The following is a 22,220-nucleotide window of genomic DNA, read 5'->3' on the forward strand; positions in this document are numbered from 1 at the left end:
TCCTGATCATTGTCATTTTTTCTTATAAACAGTATAAAAAATAGTTAATAAATAGCTAATTGTCTTTTCTTAAATAACAGTTCATATTTATTAAGTGGAACAACTATAAAATATATTTTAAGTGTAATCACAAAATTTGTTTTTAACTGTATACAAGACAAGTGTGTTCTGATTTGCACGATATCTGGTTTGCCTTACCTTGCTTCTATCTTAATTTTATGTGTGTATATTGTTAGAATTTGTAAGTTTATACATTAGCCTGATATAAATATGGTGAGAAATTATAAGCCTAAAAAGGATACTTAGCTTCTAGAAAGCATACTTAGTGCTTTTAATGATTGAAATTGAAAATTTTAGTGTGAGAGCTGCTGTCAGAGCTGTTGACATACCTTACTTAACTTTACACTCTCACTTAATAAAGTTAAAAAATTCAGCAAAAGTTACCTATGTGGGAACTCTTTTTTATATTCCAGCAGAACATTAGAATGACTGGCTGCTTGCCTAAAATTCAGGGCACAATGCAAAGATTTTTGGAAAATTTCAAGTGTTAATCTTTATTCTTGCTTTTAAATGAATCATTTTAATAACTGCTTAAACATAACTCTTTGGTTTATTTGTTTGATCTTGACGTCTTATTTGTTAACTACCATTGTATAATTATTTTTAAACAGCCCTTTTACTATAAAAACTGGTGATCAGTAATTACCCCAGAAATGATCATGAGAAGGGGTAATTCCTAATCACTAAAAATTTAAAATCTTTTAAATTCTAATGAGATTTTCAAACAAAAGAAGGTAGCATAGGACTCATCTCATATAACCTCAAACTTCCAGTAAATATTAAAACTCTATCTTGAATAGTTTATTCACAAAATAGATGTTTGCATTTTTTGATCAGGAATTACCCTAGGTCACCCTACTATTTATATTCCATTGATTTTTTGAAATATACCGATATTAATATGGTATGTGAAATTCAAATCATAGATTCCAGAAATCATTCTTTGACAAATTCGTTTTGCACTGACATTCTTGTTAATCAGTATTACAATCATCCTTTTGACTGTTATTGCTACAAATTTTCACGTTTAAAAAAAAAATCATTATGTTTTTTTTCATAATTTAATTATATGTGAAACTCAAAACAGTTATTTACTTTTAGTGTGGCGATTTCATCATTTTTTCAACTTTTTGTTGTTAGTGATACCGAATTCCATAGAGTTTTTTAAATTATGGTTATTTCGTAATTAATATTATTTCTACTCATCAAAATTAAATTGCACATTTAAATCACTTTTAAATACACTCACTTTATGCCGATATTATCGCAAATCCATGCGGTGTTCTGATTGTATTTTTGACTGTTATTGATGTTGATTTTCAAATGGCTTTTAAATATCCCAATATATTTCAGACACTATGAAAAACTTGAATTGCGCATATGAATATTAAATTTTTTAAGCGATGATTCTATCGTTTTTTTGGGGGGGAAGGGGGGAGTTTATTTCCACACAGTTTTTTAAATCCCATATTTTTAATACATTATTATTTATTACAACAACCGAATCTCGAAACCTTCGATTTAATATCCCATTTTGAAGAATGCGATTCACAGGATTTCGCCATCGATCTTTTTTTTCGGCAGTTGATGCTATGGATTTCACAGTTTTAAAATTTTTTTTGATGGGATGATGATTTTCGAAATTCAAAAAGGAAATAATTAGTGTGTTTTCCTTCTACAAATTGTGAGAATATGGTCCATAGTATTAGAATAAATAAAAAAAATATTAAATTTTCATTAAAAAAAATTAAATACTTATATTGGTATTGTCACAAACACAAGTCCAATGCCCTACAAACCAGGCCACCCCGGACTCAACAGTTTACAATTGATCGAATTCAGTAAAATGAAAAAGAGTTTAAGTTTTCAAATAGACCCACCTGGAAGAAATGAAAGAAACCTTCCTGGCACATTTTGTCAGACCTTAGGACCATATAATAAATCTTTTATCATTACCATTATGGACCATGCGATTCCCAGTAACCTCAATACTTGTTTGCTTATTTTCTTCTAAATAATAATAATACTAAAATACTTTTCTTATTTAGAAAAAAAGTTTGGCAGATTTTGTCATTAAGAGACACTGTGTGTAGTAAAAGACTGCAAATAACATGATGTTCAATTTGGGTTGTTTGTTTAGCATAAGCCTTGAATTTTCCCGAAAGATCAGTTTTTGAGGGAAAAGGAATAAAAAAAGTATATACATGTTCTAAGTTAAATTTGATTAACAACCATTCTTGGTTTACCAGAGTTCTATGAGAATTTTCTAATAGAAAAAACAAAAAAAATCTATTTCGGCTAAGTATTAAGAACATCATAATTAACTGTTAATATGCATAGTTGTTCTAATTTTTTATTTGAATGTGTTAATTGAAAATGCATTCTGATTTATATTTTAAATGTAAATTTGTTTTTAGGCGCACACAGTTAGCAGTAGTATTAGAAAAGTACATTCTGACTAAAAGAAAGAAGCATAATGGTAAGTTATTTTTAAAAGCTACTTCATGTCATCTAAGTTCTTATCAATCTTTTGAACAAAAGTGTATTTTTTTCATTTCTGATTCTGTGTTTTTTAATTGAAGTAAATTTGTTGAAGAATTATTGCTAAATATAGGTCACTAAAAATTGTCAACGATAATTATTCTATTTGTACGCCAATTTATTTTTTTCCTAAGATTAAAATCATGCAAAAATTTACGCATCAAAATCACACATCAATTTAAAATTAAGAAAATTGTTAAATAAGGATAAATTCAGATTGTTTTTTTCTAATAGTGTGATTTGAATGAATGTGTGATTTGAATTTCAATGAATGTTAAGTTTTTCTATGTTTAAGTATTTATGAAATTGAAGTAAATGTCTTAGATAACACAATACATTTTATCATACAACAGAATATATATAAACAGAAAGATATATCTCAGAAGTTAATTTTGTGATTTATTCATTTTAGCCTGTTTTTCATCAGTTAATAGTGTTTTAATAATTTTCAATCATGTATTTGCATGTATTATTTTTTACTGTAAGATTAATATAATTATGTAGTAATATTTATATGTGTAGTAATATTAATGTGTGTAGTAATATTAATATAATTACAAATGTATTGCTTTTCTGGTTTTATGCTAAAGTGTTTAATTGTGTCACCTTATTTTCAAGTGCATGTAAAAAATAAAGATTTTTTTTATAAACTAACTTTTTTTTTTTTTTTAAAATAAGTCATTGGGATAGAATTTTTGTTGTTGTTTCAAGTGAAATTAATTATTGATTATGATTACTTTTTTAAAAAAACTTTTTTTATATTAAACAGGGTGCGGAGCATTTTTAAAAAGTGCTTAATGGTGCTTATTTTTGATTTACGTTCTTAAAAGCCCTTAAAGGTGCTTTTTTTATTCGGAGTATGTAAAAAGTGCTTAATTTTAGAAAGAGATTTTTTCTTTGCTGTATCGATTGTCATTTTATATTACAGAAAAGGCATGATTTTCACAATTTTCTCTGAAATATTTATCCGAAACTAGTTATTTTATCATGATTATGTTAAGTTTTTTAAAATGTTTCTAAATTTTATGTTTACCAATTAGGAACTATAAACGATAGAAAAAAATAATTTTTATTACTGCACAAGTCCTAATTATGATTTTTTTTTTGGAAAGTGATTAAAAATACTTTTTGATTTCTTAAAAGGTGCTTATTTTTTTTGCAAAATCTGGCTACACACCCTATTAAAATGAAAATTAATATTTTTTTCACTTTGACTTAATTTCTTTTTCGATTGGTTTATATTTTCAGACTGAGTATGTCTCTCGTTACGATGAGAGCCGTCGTCAAATATCTAAATCATCTTCCTCTGATGTAATGACTTCTAAAAGGGTAAATGACCACCATTGGTCTGAAACTAGAATAATTGCTCAAAAGAATGAAGGCAGAGACAAAAGTTTCACTTCAATAAACAAAGAATTAGTAAGTGGATTATAGCTCAGTTTCTTGGTACAATATAACTTAATTTCAATAATATACGAATAAAAAGACTTATATTAATATTTTACTTTGTTGTAATTATCACATGTTTATGCTAACTTATTTAAGAGGAAACCAAAATCATTTGCTCTGACAGAAATCTGCTGTTAGAAAAGAGAAATTGACATTTTTTACTAATGCTACAAATATAATTTGTAATTAATTATAATTATTGAAAACTGAAATTTATTTTCCATAATTGTCTTGCTCTGTGCAAAATGTGAGTCAAATTTTTAACACTATTGTGGTTCAAGATATCAGTTATGCCAAACCCGGAGTAAGGTTTAATTAAGTTTTGTGAAAATTGGGTAAAATTTACATTTGCAAATATCAGCTAGTAGGAAATACTTTTTTTTATTTTACTTATTTATTATGATTATTTTTTTTTGTTATTTAAAGTGACCCGTTTTTGTGTTCTAAAATCAGGTTAAAAGGTGGAATTTTCTCTAATTTGATTATATATACTATAAAAATTCTGCTTTTCTTAATTTAATAGCCTAAAGCCCCTTGTAAAAGCGACAAATAATAGTAAAAAGAAAATTATCTGGTCACAAATTGAGAGAGATGTAAAGATGGATGAGAGAGATAAAGACCCTCTGCTCGAATTCGGTGTGAAAGGGAATATGTATATGTATAGAAAAATATTTGAAATTACTTTAGCTTTATTAAGTGTCTCAGTTTTGTGCATAATTTCGTAGTGTTGTTCAATGCTCATTTTTTAATTTTTTTAGGTATTCAGCTAGTAAAAAAATGGTATTTTAAACAATAATAATAATGAAGTGTGTCCGAAAGGGATTTCTCTAATTCAAAATATTGCAAAAGTCTTAATATTTCAAGTCGTAATATATTAAAAATATTGCCAAACATTGTTGGCCAAAATATAAAGAATTGCTTTAAGAACATGGATTTGCGGTGGATTATTGATATTCATGCTTGTCAAAGTGTGATTAAATCAGAAAATTGGATTTATGATGGAATGGTAACAAAAAAAAGTGACAAGTGACCAAATAAAAGCATCAAAAAGTGGTAACTAAAATTCTTTATTTTATCTTTTTTTAAATTATGTTAACGAAAAGGAGAAAAATAAGCATTTTATATTTACCAAACAACTGCTAATTTTTTTTTTACTTTTGTATTTCTAAAATTTAACATTTGAGTTGCACACAGTATATATACAATAAACTTAATTTTTAATCTATACATGTTGTAAAATAAGTTGCATACTGTTATTTTGCTTAATAATCATTATGCTGCTAATTTTATGCGTAATTAAGTTAAAAATAAGAAATTTTTGATTTCTTTTATGTATACTTAGTTATGTATGCTTTTATTACTAATTGTTATAATATAAATTTTTATGTTTATTTTTTTTTTCAACAATGATTTTTAACCAAAATGTTCTGCTTTATCTTATTAATTATTTTGTAAAAAAGAACTGAACAATATGTAGATCAATGACCTTATGGCACACAGCCCAGAATCTGATGAATAATAAAAAATAAAAAAAATTACATTTGAACATCCATCTTTGGTTCTATTTATTAAACTAAACATTCAATCAATCAATCATTGTAGTTTTTTTAAAATTAATCAATTCCATCATATCAATTTTATTTATCAATCTTTTTGTAATACTTAGTTTCTTTTTTAGTATCATAATATTTCCTTATTTTTTACAGAGTAGGAAAAATGTGCCCACTATGAGTGATATGCTTTGCAAGCGTGGGATGGATGACAAATCAAACCGCCCTTTTTTAGAAGACTACAAAATTACTCGTAAATTAGACATACGGCCATCTGACTCATCTTACACGAGGAAACTTTCTTCAGATACTACAAATTCTACCATAGAAATGTCCACTGTTGTGCATTACTCTAAAACTCATTTAGACAGAGATGTACAGAATTGCCATACTTCTACTAAAAACAGAGACTCTACTCATAAAACAGTTGCTCATAATCACAAGAAAAAATTAGATTTTTTTTGTAGTGATAAGAGAAAAACTGTTGAGAATACTCACCCTCCTTCTTACTTTTCTCATGTATCTGAAGTTAGGCAGCTGAATGGTGTCTCTCACGATAGTCATCATTACAGAACTACCAATCATGTGCCCAATGGTTACTGCCATTCAGAAATTAACCAATCTCAATCAAGAGATTCTAGTCACGTGCCAATTCATGGTTCAGAGGGCAATTTATTACCAGCTCCTCTCATAAGATGCACTGATCTCGATAAAAGGTCCTTCGCCAAATACATATCACCAGTACAAGCTCAGAATCACATAAGTCCTGCATTAAATTATGTTTCACACGGTAACTCTAAAGATGGATATTCTTCACCTTCTAGTCAAAAAATGGTTAACCCTGAAGAATCTTTTAGCCGTCCTAACTCTTCAGCATGGGGGGAGGAGGAAAATTCCAATGAGGACAAGTCACTTTCTGTGAATTTCCCAAATCCTGTGACGTCCACCCCTACTCCAGAAAAACCACGTTATCCGTATTCCATAGAGATGAGGGAAGGAATGTTTAAAACCGTCAAGGAAGGTCCAGACCACGAAACACTTCGGATTCATATCATTGAGAATTACGGATCTGGTGACTTGAGAGATGGTGGTTTTAGTTGGGGATGGAGCATTGAACAGAGAAGTTCTGTTCTGCCATCTACCAGAACATCTTCAGCATCGAAGGATAAAAGTAACTCTAGTGCCAATAAAGATGTTCATAAGTCCAAAAGAAGACTTGAATTTGAAAAGACATCAGGTTCACCTACACCAAAGAAATCAAAGACCAAAGTCTCAGATGGTCGGGACCCAAAGAGCAATAGAGAATATTCTTCAAAAGCTACTGCTGAAGATAAAAGTAAATCTAACCCTGTTGCCCCGCCAAAATATTTGAGCCCTCATATGAAACATAATTCGATGCAGGGTGAAAAAGTGACCAAGTCCTCAAAATATTCACATACTGATGTGAAAAAATCACCAAACTTTGGAAGGAACCTGGAGTTTGACAAACATGCTGGGACTGCAGTGTCTCCTGCAGAGAAAAGAAAATCTCCAATTTATGTGGTAGGTTTTTTAATTATAATATTTCTAAATATATCTTTTTGTATTTGTTTTCATCTTTTTCTGTATTTGATGTGTATATATATATGAGGTCTCAGGTAACAGCAATTGCTTATTTTAAAGTTAAGAAATGAAACTAGATAAATATTTTGCTCTGATACATGATGAATTTCATTTTGGTTTATTTCATATTGAAGATGTTCTAGGAATCCTACAGTATGATACTGGGCCACTAACTCTGGCCAAGAGCCTAAGTCACGATAAATCTTGCGATAAAGTACAGTTTTTCGCCATAATAAAGTAGTCATAGCTAGATGTGATATAGCTCAAAAACTATTTGTGGCCAGAAGCCTGTAAGGCAGGTGCACTTTCTGTTGTTCAAGCGTTCCTTTTGTCAGTCGTATAGGCCAATGCTTTCTACTTTCTTGACCAAAATAATTTTTTATTCTTGTACACATATCTTTTTCTAATTACTGACATTTCTGCACATTGTATATATATATAAGTCTATTTGTCATATTTTTACTATTATGACAAATATAATATTTTATTAATTAATTTTATTATTCTTTTATTTATTTGTTTTAATTGTACATGTTGTTTCACTTATTTATTCTGAAAAGTTTAGATGTAATTAAATAATTATTTCACATAATTTATATTACTACAGTGTTCTCCCTAAGTGTTTTTCGAAAGACGGCCTACTCTGCTTACCCTTTGATCCAAATAAATCTGCCCTCTTTTTCCTTTTTCTAAAAAATGATTATTTCAGTATAACTTCTACAGTATAAGTCATATTCAATATTGAAAAAAATTAATTCAGTGCTTAAATAATAATTACACTATGTTAAAACTATCTGTGCTTAAAGGTTTCATTCTGATTACTATTACAAATATTCACTTTGTTAGGATTATTATTAATTGGTTAAATTTTTATAAGTTATCTTGATATATATATATTTTTATTGGTATTAATTTTATTAGGTATAAATTTTTAGGGATTTTAAATTTTAAAGCTATTTTTAAATAAATATTTTTTTAAAAATGATTTTCAGTTTAAATTATAGAAAAAAGCTTTCAAGTTTATTATTTAATCATTTTTTGCTTGTTTACTTTTTTTAAGAAAAAATTATGCACAAAGAATGCCTTTTAGCATGCCTTTAATTATTTTTATAAACTACAAATTTTTCTATTTTAATAATGAGTGAACTACTTTTTGAAATATACACATTAAATAATATAAAATGGTAATTTAATAATTGTTGAAGATAAAATTCAGTTATTACATAATATTACACATTTTAATATATTTTTACAGTGTTAAGTGAGTGTCCTTTCAAAATTCAAAGTGCCCTTTTTAGTGAAGTGCCCTGCCTTATTTTATTCCTAGGGAGAACTCTGTTTCTAAATTCATGTTTGCATTAATATTGCATTTTTTTCCAAGTTGTGGAACATTTTAAACTATTCCAAAAAAAAAAAAAAAAAAAAAAAAAAAAAAAAAAAAAAAAAAACATAAAACTAATAAAAGATAATTTCTTTAAATAATAACACCTTCACAGCCAATCTTTCACCAGTACAGGTTTCTACTCTAGTACTGGTTTAAGATGGGCAGCAAATGTGTTAAATTTTGTATGCATTCATTTAAGTTCTGTATTGTTGAGGTGGCAGTAAGTAATTTAATAATGTAAGAATAACTTTTGTTTTTAAAGCCTTCCTCGGAAATGATAGCCCATCTTTCCAAAACAGATTGCTCTGGGAAAAACAACGTGATTGGTGAGTAGTTAACACAGCATGGAATTCAATTTATTCAGTGTTGTGTAATTAATTCCAGTAGAAAACTCAAAGTTTCATTGTTTTTATACCTCTATTAAGCAATCATCAATGACATATTTGTGTTTAAAAGGGATTTTTTTTTTTTCAAAACTTCAAAATTCATCAGCTTTGAGTTTTCAACTTTTTCTTTCTTTCTAACTTTTCCAGGTTACTAACAATTGTTTTTTTTTTTTCAGGAATTAATTATTGTGTTTGTTATATTTTTTGTCTACTTTTTAATTGCATGCATGATTATGTATTGTTTATTAAAAAGTTTCCCTTCCTAAAACAAACTAACACAATGGAAAATAAATAAGTATTAAATTAGGTAAACTGGGCTTGCTGTAGGTGAACTTTTAAATTTTTACTTTTCATCGAAATAAAAGTTCTTATGAAATATGCAACAGAATATTGAAAATCTTATTGGTACAATTTAAGTAGACCGATTTGGCAAATGCAATGGGAATAGACCTTAAGTTTCTGAAAATCGGTTAGATGATTATGTTACTACATTCTGACAAAAGGTATTTTATGCATTTGCCTGCATTGTTTTTTGACCATTATGATGAAACAAGATTGTTCCTCATGGACTATTAGAGTAACATTAACAATTAAACTAAACCAAAACCGTGTTAGACAAATAACATATTTAAAAAATGCCTGCATCTCAATATTTTAATAAATAAAAATATTAAGATAATTTTTAATGAAATTCATTAAATAGGACTTTACAAATTTTGATTCTCTTTATATCTCGATGCATTTTGTAACATCATAGGTTTTATGTTCAATTCAAATTTTTTAAAATCTAAATTAATATTTGGCAGGTGTTTTCCAATTTATTTTAATGGTCTTAATATATACTTGAGAGTAATACCTTTTCAATTCTTTTTGTAGTACAACTTTCTTGGATCAGTTTCTAAAAGAGTTAGGTTATTTGTAAGGAGAGTGTAATTTTTATCTGATGTTATATTTATTTATTAAAAACATGATTAATCCAATAAATTTTCTTCCAATTTCCTTAGATGATTCTACGATGGGTTTTATTTCATCAAAAAAGGAAAGGAGTGTAGTTTATTCAGGAAGAAAGTCAGCTTTAGGTATATTAGTTTCTTATTACTTTAATTTTTTTAAGAACTTTTAAGCCTTGATTTTGCTAGATAAGGTTTTCTTTAAATCATCAAATGTGTTGGTGCAATGGTGGATTATTTTTGACACAAATTTATTTTCCATATTTGTAGGTATATAGCTCAAGTTTATCTGAAATTCTTTTTTATTTAAATTTTTTTTCTTTCTGATTGCTATTTCAGTGCTTTAAGTACGTCTGGAAATCCTGGAATTTTAATTTAAATTTGCGTGAAGAAAGTTAGAGAGTAATTTATTTACTTTTAGACCAGACCAGGATAATATTATGCAATAACCAATGACCAGTTATAATATTCGATAAATAATAAGTAGCCTTTTAAGTTGAAATGAGAAAATAACCTATTATTTCTTGTAAAAACTTTAAATTCAAGAAATTAAAACTAGTTGAATTGTAATAATGTGGATTGAATTTGGCAAGTTCTTCACTTGTTTGTGTTTGACAGTTTTTAGCTTGAAAAGTAAAGTGGAAACCTTGTTGAATAAATTTTGGTTCTGAAAGTCATTTTCCTCATGTGATCATTTTTATATTATGAATGTTTTTCTAATTTTAGAAGTACAACCATTGAAAGCTATGTGCTTTGAATCAGTAAAGAAAAATATTTTAGGTAAGTTCAGTTTTTTAATTATTATTTAATGAAAAAAAAATGTTTCCAGTTTTCTTGTCTGATAAGCTTTATTTCTATGCTTATAGGATTAAAAATTGGACAAAATGTGCCTTTTGAGTTACTGTTGCCTGCTTTAAAATTATGCAGTCCATCTAAACTTCACAAAATTGAAGAGCATAATCGGGTGAGTTGAAAACTTTATTTGTTCAAAGGTTATAATAAAGGCATATGATTAAACTTAGTTAAAATTATTTTCAATGTACCAGAAACCACATTGACGTTTTTTATACAGCATATTTTATGCCAGTGTACATTGGGTCGTTGTTTACAAAACATCTTTTAGTTGTTACTTTTGAAGATTGATAGCAAGGTAAGATTGTTTTTCAAAAACATTTGAGAAAGCAAACCAACCAAATGTACGCCTCTTATCAAAGGAAAAAAATGCTTTTGACCTGAAATGGAGAAAAAATTCACTTGGAAAACGTATCTACATATATGTAATTATGCAGACTAATTTGCAGGCAGTGATTGTCATTCCAAACAACTATTTAAATCTATATCTAGTTGATTTTTTAAAAAAAAATATAGAAAATAAATGTAGTTAAATTATTTTAAAATTAATATACTTGCGATTTTATTTTTGTTCTTGCTTAAATTGATTTGTAATTGTTATGGTATTAAATTTAATGATTTTAAAATGTCTTGCACTCTGCTTACCTCTCTTTACTATCACAAAATGGTTCCTGCTGCATGTTATTGTATACTGAAATAATGATTAATAGAGCTTGATAAATGTACAGTCAAACTCGCTTATAAACATGCCCTGATTTAATGAGAACTAAGATTTAGCAAAAACATTGGATAGACATGGCTGATATAATGCTATATTTATGGAAGCGAAGCTCACGTTCAGCGAACAAACTCTAGGTTTAGTGAACAATATTTTTCATTGCAATATGTTTCATTGCGAGCAATATTGTTCATTGAAAAAATTGTTAAATATTTCAAAGGAAACTCAAAATTAATCATGAGTCATAAGTCTAGCAAACGCATGAACTTTTCTTTAAAGCAAGTGTTTTAAGCTAATGATAATATTTTTGGGAACAAGAGTTCTTATTAAAAGAACAATAACACAAGAAAGAGACAATAGCAAGATTATACAGAAAATAAATGGACAACAACAGAAATAAAAAACAAATGAATTAAGTACTACATTTATCAGTTATCAAGCATGTATGAACTCTTATGATTTTTTTATATGTTTTTTTTACAAACACTCAATTATAACTGACAAATATTATTGTTCTGTTCCACTTGCTGTAAGCAAGTTCAACTATATATATATGTGTGTGTGTGTATATATATATATATATATATATATATATATATATATAAGTTCAAAATGAAGATAAAACAAAGGAAAATTATAGACATATGGAAAAAAAAGGGAGGAGGGGAATAATAATGAAAAAAATAACAAACAACTGATTTAAAAGAAAAGGATGAAATTCTTTTAAAAAAACCGGAAAATAAAAGATAGGAGCGCAAGTAATGTAATTAACAGATATAAAAGATCATTTCATTATTATCATCAGTGCCAATAGATATTTTGTACTATTTTGAAATTTAGAGTTAATATTACATTCAATCATGCTTGGCTGATTTTTTTCCCCACTCACTCTTTAAGTCAAACAATATGATTTAATAGTTATGATATGAATGCATTGCATTGTTTATAATTGTTAAACTAAATTATAACAAACAAAAAAAGGATAGATTGATGCATTGGTAAAGAAATTGCATTCAACTTATTTTTCTGTAAGTTTTCTTGCAAAATATACATAATTTTTTTAGGTACTTTTTTTTCAAACTCAATAAAGTTGTTCAAGTTGAAAATTGTTAATATAAAATTGATAGAGAAAATTGTTCTAGCTAACATAAAATGTATTAAGTATGTTGTCTTTTGTGTTAAACTTCATTTTTCTAAATATTTGCTTAAGCTAAGTTAGCTAATCAAAATATAATTAATCTGATATTAAATAAACTTATACAGGATGAACACTTTTAATTTGTATTAAATTCCTGTATTATTTCTATATTATGTTATTTTTTTAATGACTATTTTTAAAGGACAGATTTTTTTTTCTCAATTTACTTAAGATACTTTTATCTATGCATGTGATTAATAATATTTTTAATGTATAGCATATTTCGAGACGTACTGACTGCCTTTGGAAAAAATTCTGTGAATCTGAGTTTCGTGATCAGAAGCGTCTTAATGGAGAAGCATGGAAAGATGTTTATTGGGTAGGACTTGCTTTTACCTCCTGTATACTTTTAATGTTGTATAATTTTAAGTATTTTTATTTTATACTTAATTCTTTCTAAAAGACTTACTCTTAGTGGTTTCATTGTAAATTGGAGAGTTATATTCGATGCAATTGGATAATCAATCTATATAATGAAATTGGTATAATCAATCTATATAATGAAATTGGTAACTAGATAGTTTTACTACTTTTTTTATAACAGGTCAATTTTTTATATTTTTAAAAATTTGTATGCAGCTTGAGCTTCCTGAAAAACTAAATATCTTAAACTAGGTCGAGTATTTACTGTATTTGTGTATTGTATTTATTTTCAATTGAAGGACAAATTTTACAAACTTTTTATGTAGTTTTTTGATATTTCATGCATTTAAAGCTTGTTTTTTGTGCATTGCATTGATTAGTGTACAAAGATGTAAATGAATTTAATAATTACATTTTTTGAATTTATATGTAATAAAAATCACAGCTTAAATTCAATGAATTAGCAAAAAAAAGTTTAAATTTCTGTTAATTGAAAAGCTTGATAAAATTTAATTTGTTTTTCTTAATTATATTTTAAATTAAATATTTTCCTATAAATGTCGTTTCAGGGAAATAAGTGGTATAATGTATTTTAACCACAAAGCAACGTATTTTAATGTATTATTTACCACAAAGCATCAAATTTAAATATTTCTGAAAATCTTTGTCAGGTTCAATAGCATTAGCAGTTTCGTCATATATATCCAACTCTCACAATGGACTGTACTTTATCCTCATCTGCTGGATCCCACAAAATATCGTCTTCATTCCCCTCCATTGTATTTGAAATTCCACACTTTTTTTAAAAAAAAAAAATTTCAATAACATTTTAATCCTCATTTTGCTATCTGTCTAGTATGACCTCACACGACATGACATCTATTGGAATAATTGTCAACAGTGGTTATCTTTTGCATCTAACATACTAGAAATTTGTAATCAAAAATAGGTGCTCAACTTAGACAATGGAATATACTACATGTTAACAATTTGTTTGCATTATTCTTTCTCATTGTTTAATCTAAAATCTAAGCATTCTCTTTTAAGAGCTATTTTTGGTGGTAAATAATTATACCATGTACAATTTGCTTATTACTATACATTGTAGATTAATTAAATTTTTCTGTTCTACAGAGGGCTCGAACATTACGTGAAGCGAAGCTAAAAAATTTGGCAGCTAGCATCTCAAATGGAATGTCCAAAACTCATCCTGGTAAGTTCGCCATTTTGGCTGTCCAATCTTATGCTTCCTTTACATTTGATCCAAAAAGAACTGATAATAATAAAAAATCTGTCTTGACCAATTAATTGTCTCAATTTATGGTTTGAATGTCGGTATTTTATCTGTCTTTAAGAGAACAGGGTAATCTATATTAGACTAAAGTAGTAATTTATTCCCAAGAATAACATTGCAATTAAATAGCATTGGCTCTTTTTTTTATGTCTGATTTTATTATTTTGTATCATAGAGCAATAAACGTATTTCGATCAATGAATTATTCTTAGTTAATACTTTCTCTTTTTTTTGTTAAGGAGTGGCCTTACCTTAATAACTTCAAAATAAATAATGGTTTTACAAATGAGCCCAAACCGCAGTACGCAAAATTAATGATTTAAAAAAATAAATAAAAGATTTATAAAGAAAGGGATTTGTTTGATTTTTAAACAGTTATTTTTATTCAAACTCGATTAAATTATTTTTATTTTTACCAGCCAAATTGTCTGATAAAATATATTAATGTTATTCAAACCATGACATTCCTGAAAATTCCTCAAAAAAATTCCAGTTGATTTAAAACAGTTATTTTTTAAAAAAGTCAAGTGACACAGTTTTAATTATGATTTTATTTTAAATCTATAATCATAGTGAAATTTTAAAAAAAATTAAGTGTCTGCGAATGCAATCCAAAGGTATAACTGCTGATTCATAATATTTTTTTACTATTAAATGATTTTATTACATTACAAAAACGAAAAAAAAAAACATTTAACATGTTTATTTATTTCTGACTAAAAACAATATATACATGCACATTAACATTGAGAATAGAAGAAGATTAATATAAATAACTGTAAGCAAAAATTAATTTAAAGAACTGCATTCATATTAACACTAAACATACCACAACCTGTCAAAAGACCGGTTGTTATATTTATTGTAAAGTGTTCGTATGTTTAGTGTTAAGTAATTATCATAATAAAGTAATACTAATAATTTTGCATCCTTAATTTTTTACTGCGAAATTGATATTTCACTTTTTGTGGGAAACTTAGGCAACTATAATTCATTCTTATTAACAGACGAAATTACATTAAAGGATTTCTTAATGTAACTGTAATTGTTTATTTTCGTTGTAAAGCGATAGTCGTGTCCAGTTGTTTGCATGTACGCTAACAATGAAACCACTAATTTTTGAGCTAAAAGAGCGGTATATCTTTTCTCCTCACTAGCAGCACGCATGCAACTAAACAACCTTCTGCCTTGCATAAATTATGTTTATTTTGTCGTCTACCTTTATTTTATTTTTCATTACAAAGATGGTTTTTTCCGTGAATGCTTTTTTTAATAATATTACAAAAGATATTTTTTTAAAAAAAGTATCCACAAAATTTAGAATCTCTGTGTGCGTGTGTCTATGTTATCTAACTATGTCAATAATTGTATGGAAGATGTGTTGATGTAGTAGATGTGTGACCTAAAAGGTTGAAAATTTCTAATTTAGGTATATTTTTCTAATTTTAGAGCGACAAGCAAAATGGGTTGGTGTTGGCACCAACAATCCTGAGAAACGACAAAGAAAAAACAAAGTTGATGAGGTCCGTACTAAAGTTGAAATTCTTAGAGTTGAAGAGATTCCTAAACCAGAAGCTAATGGAAAAGGAAACAGCTCAAGTACAACCCACAAGTCTTCAACTAAAAAGAGAAGTGGGTCTGAATCATCATCTTCAAACAGTCCGCATTCTGCCCAGAAACCCACTAGTCTGCCCAAAAATCAAGTCTCCAAGACTAGTAAAAAAAGTAAAGGATTCTTTTATTTTTGTTCTAAGATAAGTTATGTTTTTGCAGGAGTGATTCATACCAAGTAATTTAAATAGGAAATTTTTTTCCCCAAAAAATAAGTTAAATTCTTAAGTTTAAATAGATTTGGTAAAACTAGTCATAGTACTTCTGCAAATACAACTGATGTAAATTTTTCACTAAATCAAATATTTGTTTAAACTGTAATTACATATATTCTTAAGCTAAAATAATTTAGATAATAATAATAAATCTGAAAAAAAAAAATATAAATGAAAATATAAGATATTTCATCAGTATTTATTTAGTTTTGAAATTTTTATTGTTTTCTAGATTTTCTTTAAATTTATAATAAGATAATGAATTGGACAACGTTAAAAAGAAATAAGGCTATTATTTAGTAAACCAGTGACAAAATCGATTATCAAATTGCAAAATTCATTTACCAAATATTAATAATTGATATTGATATGATTAATGGGTATTAATGTAATTAATAACTACAGGCTGTTAAAGATCTTTTGAAATTTTTATTCTAATAGTACAATTATCTTAAATATTTAATTTTGAAGTAAGTTTTTTTTATTTATTATTCATTCAAAATATATTACACAGCTACTCAACAACCAAAGGCATTTCAGGTGGTTAAATAAGAAAAATTGTATTTTAAATGTACATACCATTCATGTCTTGACATTTTCATCTTTTCATGGCAGGCCATTTTTTGCCCCATATGTTCTTAGAAATTTATCCATTATGTGGAGGTACTGACACCTTTATTGATATAACTTTAGCATTTTAGTTATTTCTTTACAGTATATTAGAAGGAACAATTTTTAATTATTATATATTATTTGTATAGTTTTTATTGATATAATAGTTCATATTTATTTCCTTTAAATGCAGACCTCATGGATAATGAAGGTACGTATTTAATATTTGTTTTTAAATATCTAGTTGTTTTTTTTCTCCCAGAATTATTACAATAGACCGGACTTTTGCACTAGATACAATTAGATACATTAGCCTTTCTTTATATTGTGCTTGTGGATTTTTTTAAAAAATGTTTTAGTTTGCCCTGGTAAAAATTCATTTATTATAAGAAATTAAGTTTTAAATATTTATTAAGTAAAAAATTTAATGGTTTTACATATTGATTTTTAATTTTGTTAAACTGATCTTAAAACATGTTTTCTGTTCAGAGCTGATAAGATATATATTTATACCTAAAACCTTTTAATCTTAACATTGGTTTTAAGATAGGGATTTTATATTTATTGATTTTAATTAATTGTTTTGACCTAAATGATTTAGTTATTCTTGTTTTTGTTTGCTATCATCATTAATATTCATATCATGAATATAGTGGTATGATGATTGTCTGATGTACTAATTGAAAAATATGATGTTTTGTAGATTACTTTTGATGTGTTTGTAGAACATTTTTTTTTATATATCCACAAGTTGCTCATGATTATTATATTTTTATTCATGCTTATCTTTATTTTAAGTTTGAAAGAAATTTGTTTTAAACCACATTTGTTTTAATAGTAGTTTAAAAAGAAATTATTTAGATTTTCCAAATGAGGATAGGGGTGGAATTTGAATAAAGGCAAATAACAAAAATTAAGCACAAATAAAGGGACAAAAATGAACTTTCTGTAGTTTTGGTCCTGTAAACAAAAGTCTTCCTCGGAGTTGGAACGCATTATAATTTTTTATTTCAATGCTGTGGTAGGTTTCTGTTTACAGAACTGAAGTTATGGTATAGCAAAAAAAATACTAACACTACAAAAGTTACAAAAATGGACATTCTTTGGTACTAAAACAAAAACCTCCCTCAGTGTTCTAACACAAAATCATTTAGTATTTCACTCTCTCTTTGCACATTTGAATATTTGCAATATTTAAAAGATCTGGTTTTGAGCTAATCTAAACCATGTACAAATTCACTGATTTTTAAATTTATTTGCCTTGTAGACTGTGCACTTTCTTTTTAGCTTTTTTCTACCACTTTTATAATCTGGAAAAAAATAAATAACTATGATTTACAAAACATGTACTAAGCTTTTTCAAAATATGCTTTTAGTGGTATTAGTTTAATATAGATCAATAGAATATTAGGTAATTGCAGTTTGAAGTAAATTACGTCGCTTATCAAACTATATCATACAGTGCTTGTTTAGTCAGGACATCGTGAATGCCAGCTAAGTATGGTCCTCGTAGCAATAGGGTTAAGGAGAGAATGGTATTTGCTTGGTTTTGGTAATTTGCAATTGTGGATATTGGTTCAGGATGCAGTTCAGCAGCACAGTCAATTTCATTGCCTCTTTCATTCAGTGCTAAGAGAGTTTCCTCTACAGAGTAGGCACACAATACATGCCAAATTACAGGTATTTGTCATGGCCATCTCTTTTGCATAGCTGTCTGAGTTTTGCTCTTTATTGCTGTACCCTTTGAAATGCAAATATTAGATGTTTGTTTTTTCCTAATTTTCAACTACCTCGCTGATGAACTTTGTCGCTTTGAACTAAAAAAGTAGTATAGACTTAACATGTTTATTTTTTAGTGCCATCTGCTGCTAAATGTAGAAAACAAAACAACTTTTATCACTCAGAATCTTGGATTTACGTTGTCTGTTCCTTATGCTATTCAGTTTCCTGCATAATTTTCTACTGGTTTGTGAAAATTGCCCATGTCAGTTAAATTATACTGGATTTCACATAATCCTTCTAAAGAAAATCCCTCATTACGTTTTTCTAACAGATCAGTATTATTTGTGCCCTACAAAGCTTGCACCAATTTTTTCCTAGTTCTTCCAATGTTATCTTCTTCGACTTTTTCCTTCTGCTTTTCTTTTTCTTTCTGTAAGGAAGGCACTTGTTTATTAGCTTTTCTGACTTTCTTTCTATTCTATCTTATTGTCTTTTCATCTGTGAGAGGGGATTACTCCTTGAGATAAAATCAAAAAAGTGATGTTGAGATGGGTAAAGCACAGGAAGAGTGATTAAAGGATGAAAGCTTAAGTTGTTAAATTTGCAAATGGGATTTTTTCCAGCTAACCTCAACCTTTGGAATTATCCAAGCATTCAAAGAATGTTACACTAAACAGCTGGTTAGATAATCATTTCTTTTTCTAGCTTCTAGTGACCTGCAAGACGCTTCTAAAGCAAATATAAATGTACTGCAAACTTTGAACTATATTTAATCAATGTTGGACGGTGTCAAGTAAATTCGGAACATAAAATAATAATAAGGATAAGTGTGATGAATAAATTGTCATCTAAATTTCAAGTGGGTTTGATAACGCAGGATTCTCAGTAACCAAAGGTAGCATTAGTATTCTAGAATTAAATAGCATGGCTGAAGATGTTCCTAAATCGATGACACGTATATTGGCTGCAACACAAACCCCCATTACTTTTTTAATTCCTTCAATATCTGATTTAACACCTGCTCACAATGATAGTAATGAAAACGACAAGGACGAGTAAAAAATATCGGAGGCTATACGATCAAGAGTTTCATATTTTATTTTACAACTGTGGTTGAATAGCCAACCCGAATTTCAGTTTACGGCTACCAATATTCAACTGTGGAGCCTTGTAAATTTGAACCCAATTCAGAAGACAAGGAACTTGTAGATCAGTACCCCCAGAGGTATTGATTTGTTTTGAGAACTTGGAGGACTTCGTGACCCGCCAGATTTAACTTGCGCAATTCACAATTTAATATACAGGGACTCTTCTTCTGGCTGGATTTGAACTCCTGTTCTCTCAAACAAGAGTCCAACGTTCTACCAACTAGGTTAACCCAGCCCTAAGAGAGATAGGGATGAAATGGCATCTAAAACAAGTAAAGATCACAAATTTTTTCTAATATCTCGTGTTTATTTTTAAAAACTATGCTTATTTTTTTATCATTTTGTGCTTTCCAGCTGCATGCTTTTTTTAACGCTAATCTGACAGCAGTGTTACCCCTAACCATTTTTAGAAGGGCAGTCCACCCTGCATTCCCTTTGATGTGCCCTTTTTGCCTTTCTCATAATAATAAGCCGTTATAAAAACACTGCCTTTTTATTCATATTCCATGTAAGATAAAATAATTAACTATTTTATTAATAATTGCGCTCCTGTAAAATTATCTCTGTTTATTGGTTTAATTCTTATTGTTATTACAAATTTTTATTTTGTTGGGATTTACTTCAACTTGTTAAATTTTTTATGAATTTCTATTTTTTTTGGGGGGGATATTAATAAATTTTTTAAGTGATTTTTAAATATTAAGATTATTTTTTAGATAAAAACCTTTTTTTTTTTTTTTTAAAAACACACCTTTAAATGTTTATCAATGAATCATTTATTTATTACTTTTTTTAGTTTACTTTTTTTGAAAAAAATGGCATAGTGATTGTCTTTTAACATGCCTTTAATTATTTTTTATAAACTACAAATTTTTCTCTTATTTTGATAAGGGGTCAGAATTACTTATTAAAATACACACATAAAATAGTATAAGAGGGTAATTTAAAATTGTTGTGGATCAAATTCAGTTATTACATAATATTACAGATTTTAATAAATGTTAATAGTGGTAAGTGAGTGCCCTTCAAAACTCTAAGTGCCCTTTTCTGTGAGGAAGCACCCTGCCCTTTTTTAAGTACCTAGGTTGAACTCTGCCGACATAAAATGTAAAATCGTGGTTCCACTGTAGTGCAAAAGATAAAATTGTACTTATTAATTAATGTTTTACCATAAATTTTTGGAATTAGAGTGACATAGGTAAAATAATATTGTTTATATGTATATATATAAACATGTTTTAGAAAAATTGTTTTTAAACAACCTTACAAAAATTTGCTTGCTTTTTTTTTTTGCTGTTGTATAAAAATTAATGAAATTTTTAATATTTTTTTTTTTTTTTAATATTTGTTGCAAACAATTTCTTCTAATTTTTATAATATCTCTAGAAAATATTAATATCTGGTTTTAGTTATCGATAATAACTTATTATGCTTTGGAGAGAAATGTACATTTTATGCATTATGTAAATATGTTTAATACTAGCATAAAATTAGCAATAATGCTAGCTTTTAATAAGCTACATTTTCAAATTGTTTTATTATTTATTGTTACTTTTGAAAAATGATATGGGAGAAACACAATGAGTTAAAAAAAAAAAGGTTTGTGTATTGTCATGCTGCCCAGTAGAAGCTCCAAAAACTTGTGACTTGCTTATCTGGAAACAATGCCAAAAAAAGGTTTTATGTAAAAATGTCACCTTTTACAGTCTACTACCATATTGCCCTGAGCTTTTTTATAATTGTTTCTGTGTTGAGATTAGTAATGTCTTGTCGTTTGTGTCTAAGATAATAACTTCATGCTTAGCGAATGAACAATTCTGAAGTCTTTTCGTGATAATTTTCCATGTTAAGAAAATTATGATTCTAATTGTTTATTTTGTCTTTGCAGCTCTTGCACCATTGATGTCTAAAACAAAGAAAATGTTGAACTTTGTTAATCGACGTCGCTGAATGCTTAATTTATTATGTACATTTTCACCTAAATGATGGAAGATTTAATTCAACGTTCTTACCAAAATGCAAAGTCTTGCCCTGTAATTAAATGTAAATTAAATACGCTATTTTTAAAGTTAAAAAAGGTGTTTTTAAAGTTTGTGACATTTTGCGCACAAGTTATCTGATGTTGATAATGTTATGAATATTTTAATGAAAATTTTAATAAACTCAAACAAAAATCTATGTTGGTAATTTTTTGCCTGCTTTTGTTCTTAAAATCAATTTATAGCTGGTTTTAAAGGTACATTGCGAAATATATTTTTCAAATTCGAACATGATTTCCGTATTTAATTTTTTAAAATCTAATTGAAAAAGGTTTCCCAGGATAGGTCTAAAGTATACAATTGAAATGTACAATTTCTGCTTTCAGGTTAAAAAAATATAAAGCTTAGATTGTTAACCAACTGTGAATATATATCCTGCATACTCTTGATATCTCAAAGTTGCAAGGTATCCCGAATTTCGAGATAACAAGTTCAGAACTGAATATGCTCCAAAAAAGTAAAAAAATATATTCTAAAATATTAATCTATGTATATATGGGTCATTTTCATATTTGGATGCCATTTG

At 27.5% G+C, this 22,220-nt stretch overlaps 1 protein-coding gene across 6 annotated transcripts in view; it reads left to right on the forward strand.

Annotated features, from left to right (window-relative positions):
* LOC107442795 (elongin-A) overlaps nt 1-21,833 on the forward strand; it is a 27,019-nt gene extending 5,186 nt beyond the window's left edge. For 2 of the 6 annotated variants that reach the window (XM_071185349.1, XM_071185350.1), the window contains 12 exons: nt 2,478-2,539; nt 3,850-4,020; nt 5,757-7,142; nt 8,849-8,912; nt 9,977-10,051; nt 10,649-10,702; nt 10,789-10,886; nt 12,908-13,009; nt 14,188-14,266; nt 15,797-16,072; nt 16,979-16,996; nt 21,544-21,833. In XM_071185349.1, coding sequence (XP_071041450.1) covers nt 2,537-2,539; nt 3,850-4,020; nt 5,757-7,142; nt 8,849-8,912; nt 9,977-10,051; nt 10,649-10,702; nt 10,789-10,886; nt 12,908-13,009; nt 14,188-14,266; nt 15,797-16,072; nt 16,979-16,996; nt 21,544-21,605 — 2,388 coding nt within the window. In that variant the 5' untranslated portion in view covers nt 2,478-2,536 and the 3' untranslated portion in view covers nt 21,606-21,833. Of the gene's footprint in view, nt 1-2,477; nt 2,540-3,849; nt 4,021-4,808; nt 5,104-5,756; nt 7,143-8,848; nt 8,913-9,976; nt 10,052-10,648; nt 10,703-10,788; nt 10,887-12,907; nt 13,010-14,187; nt 14,267-15,796; nt 16,073-16,978; nt 16,997-21,543 lie in introns of all 6 variants that reach the window. The other 4 variants (XM_071185351.1, XM_071185352.1, XM_071185353.1 and 1 more) reach the window with 3 other exon arrangements.
* The last annotated feature ends 387 nt before the right edge of the window (nt 21,834-22,220 follow it).

The sequence above is a fragment of the Parasteatoda tepidariorum genome, chromosome 9, assembly GCF_043381705.1.
Source record: "Parasteatoda tepidariorum isolate YZ-2023 chromosome 9, CAS_Ptep_4.0, whole genome shotgun sequence".
Classification (NCBI taxonomy): domain Eukaryota; kingdom Metazoa; phylum Arthropoda; class Arachnida; order Araneae; family Theridiidae; genus Parasteatoda; species Parasteatoda tepidariorum.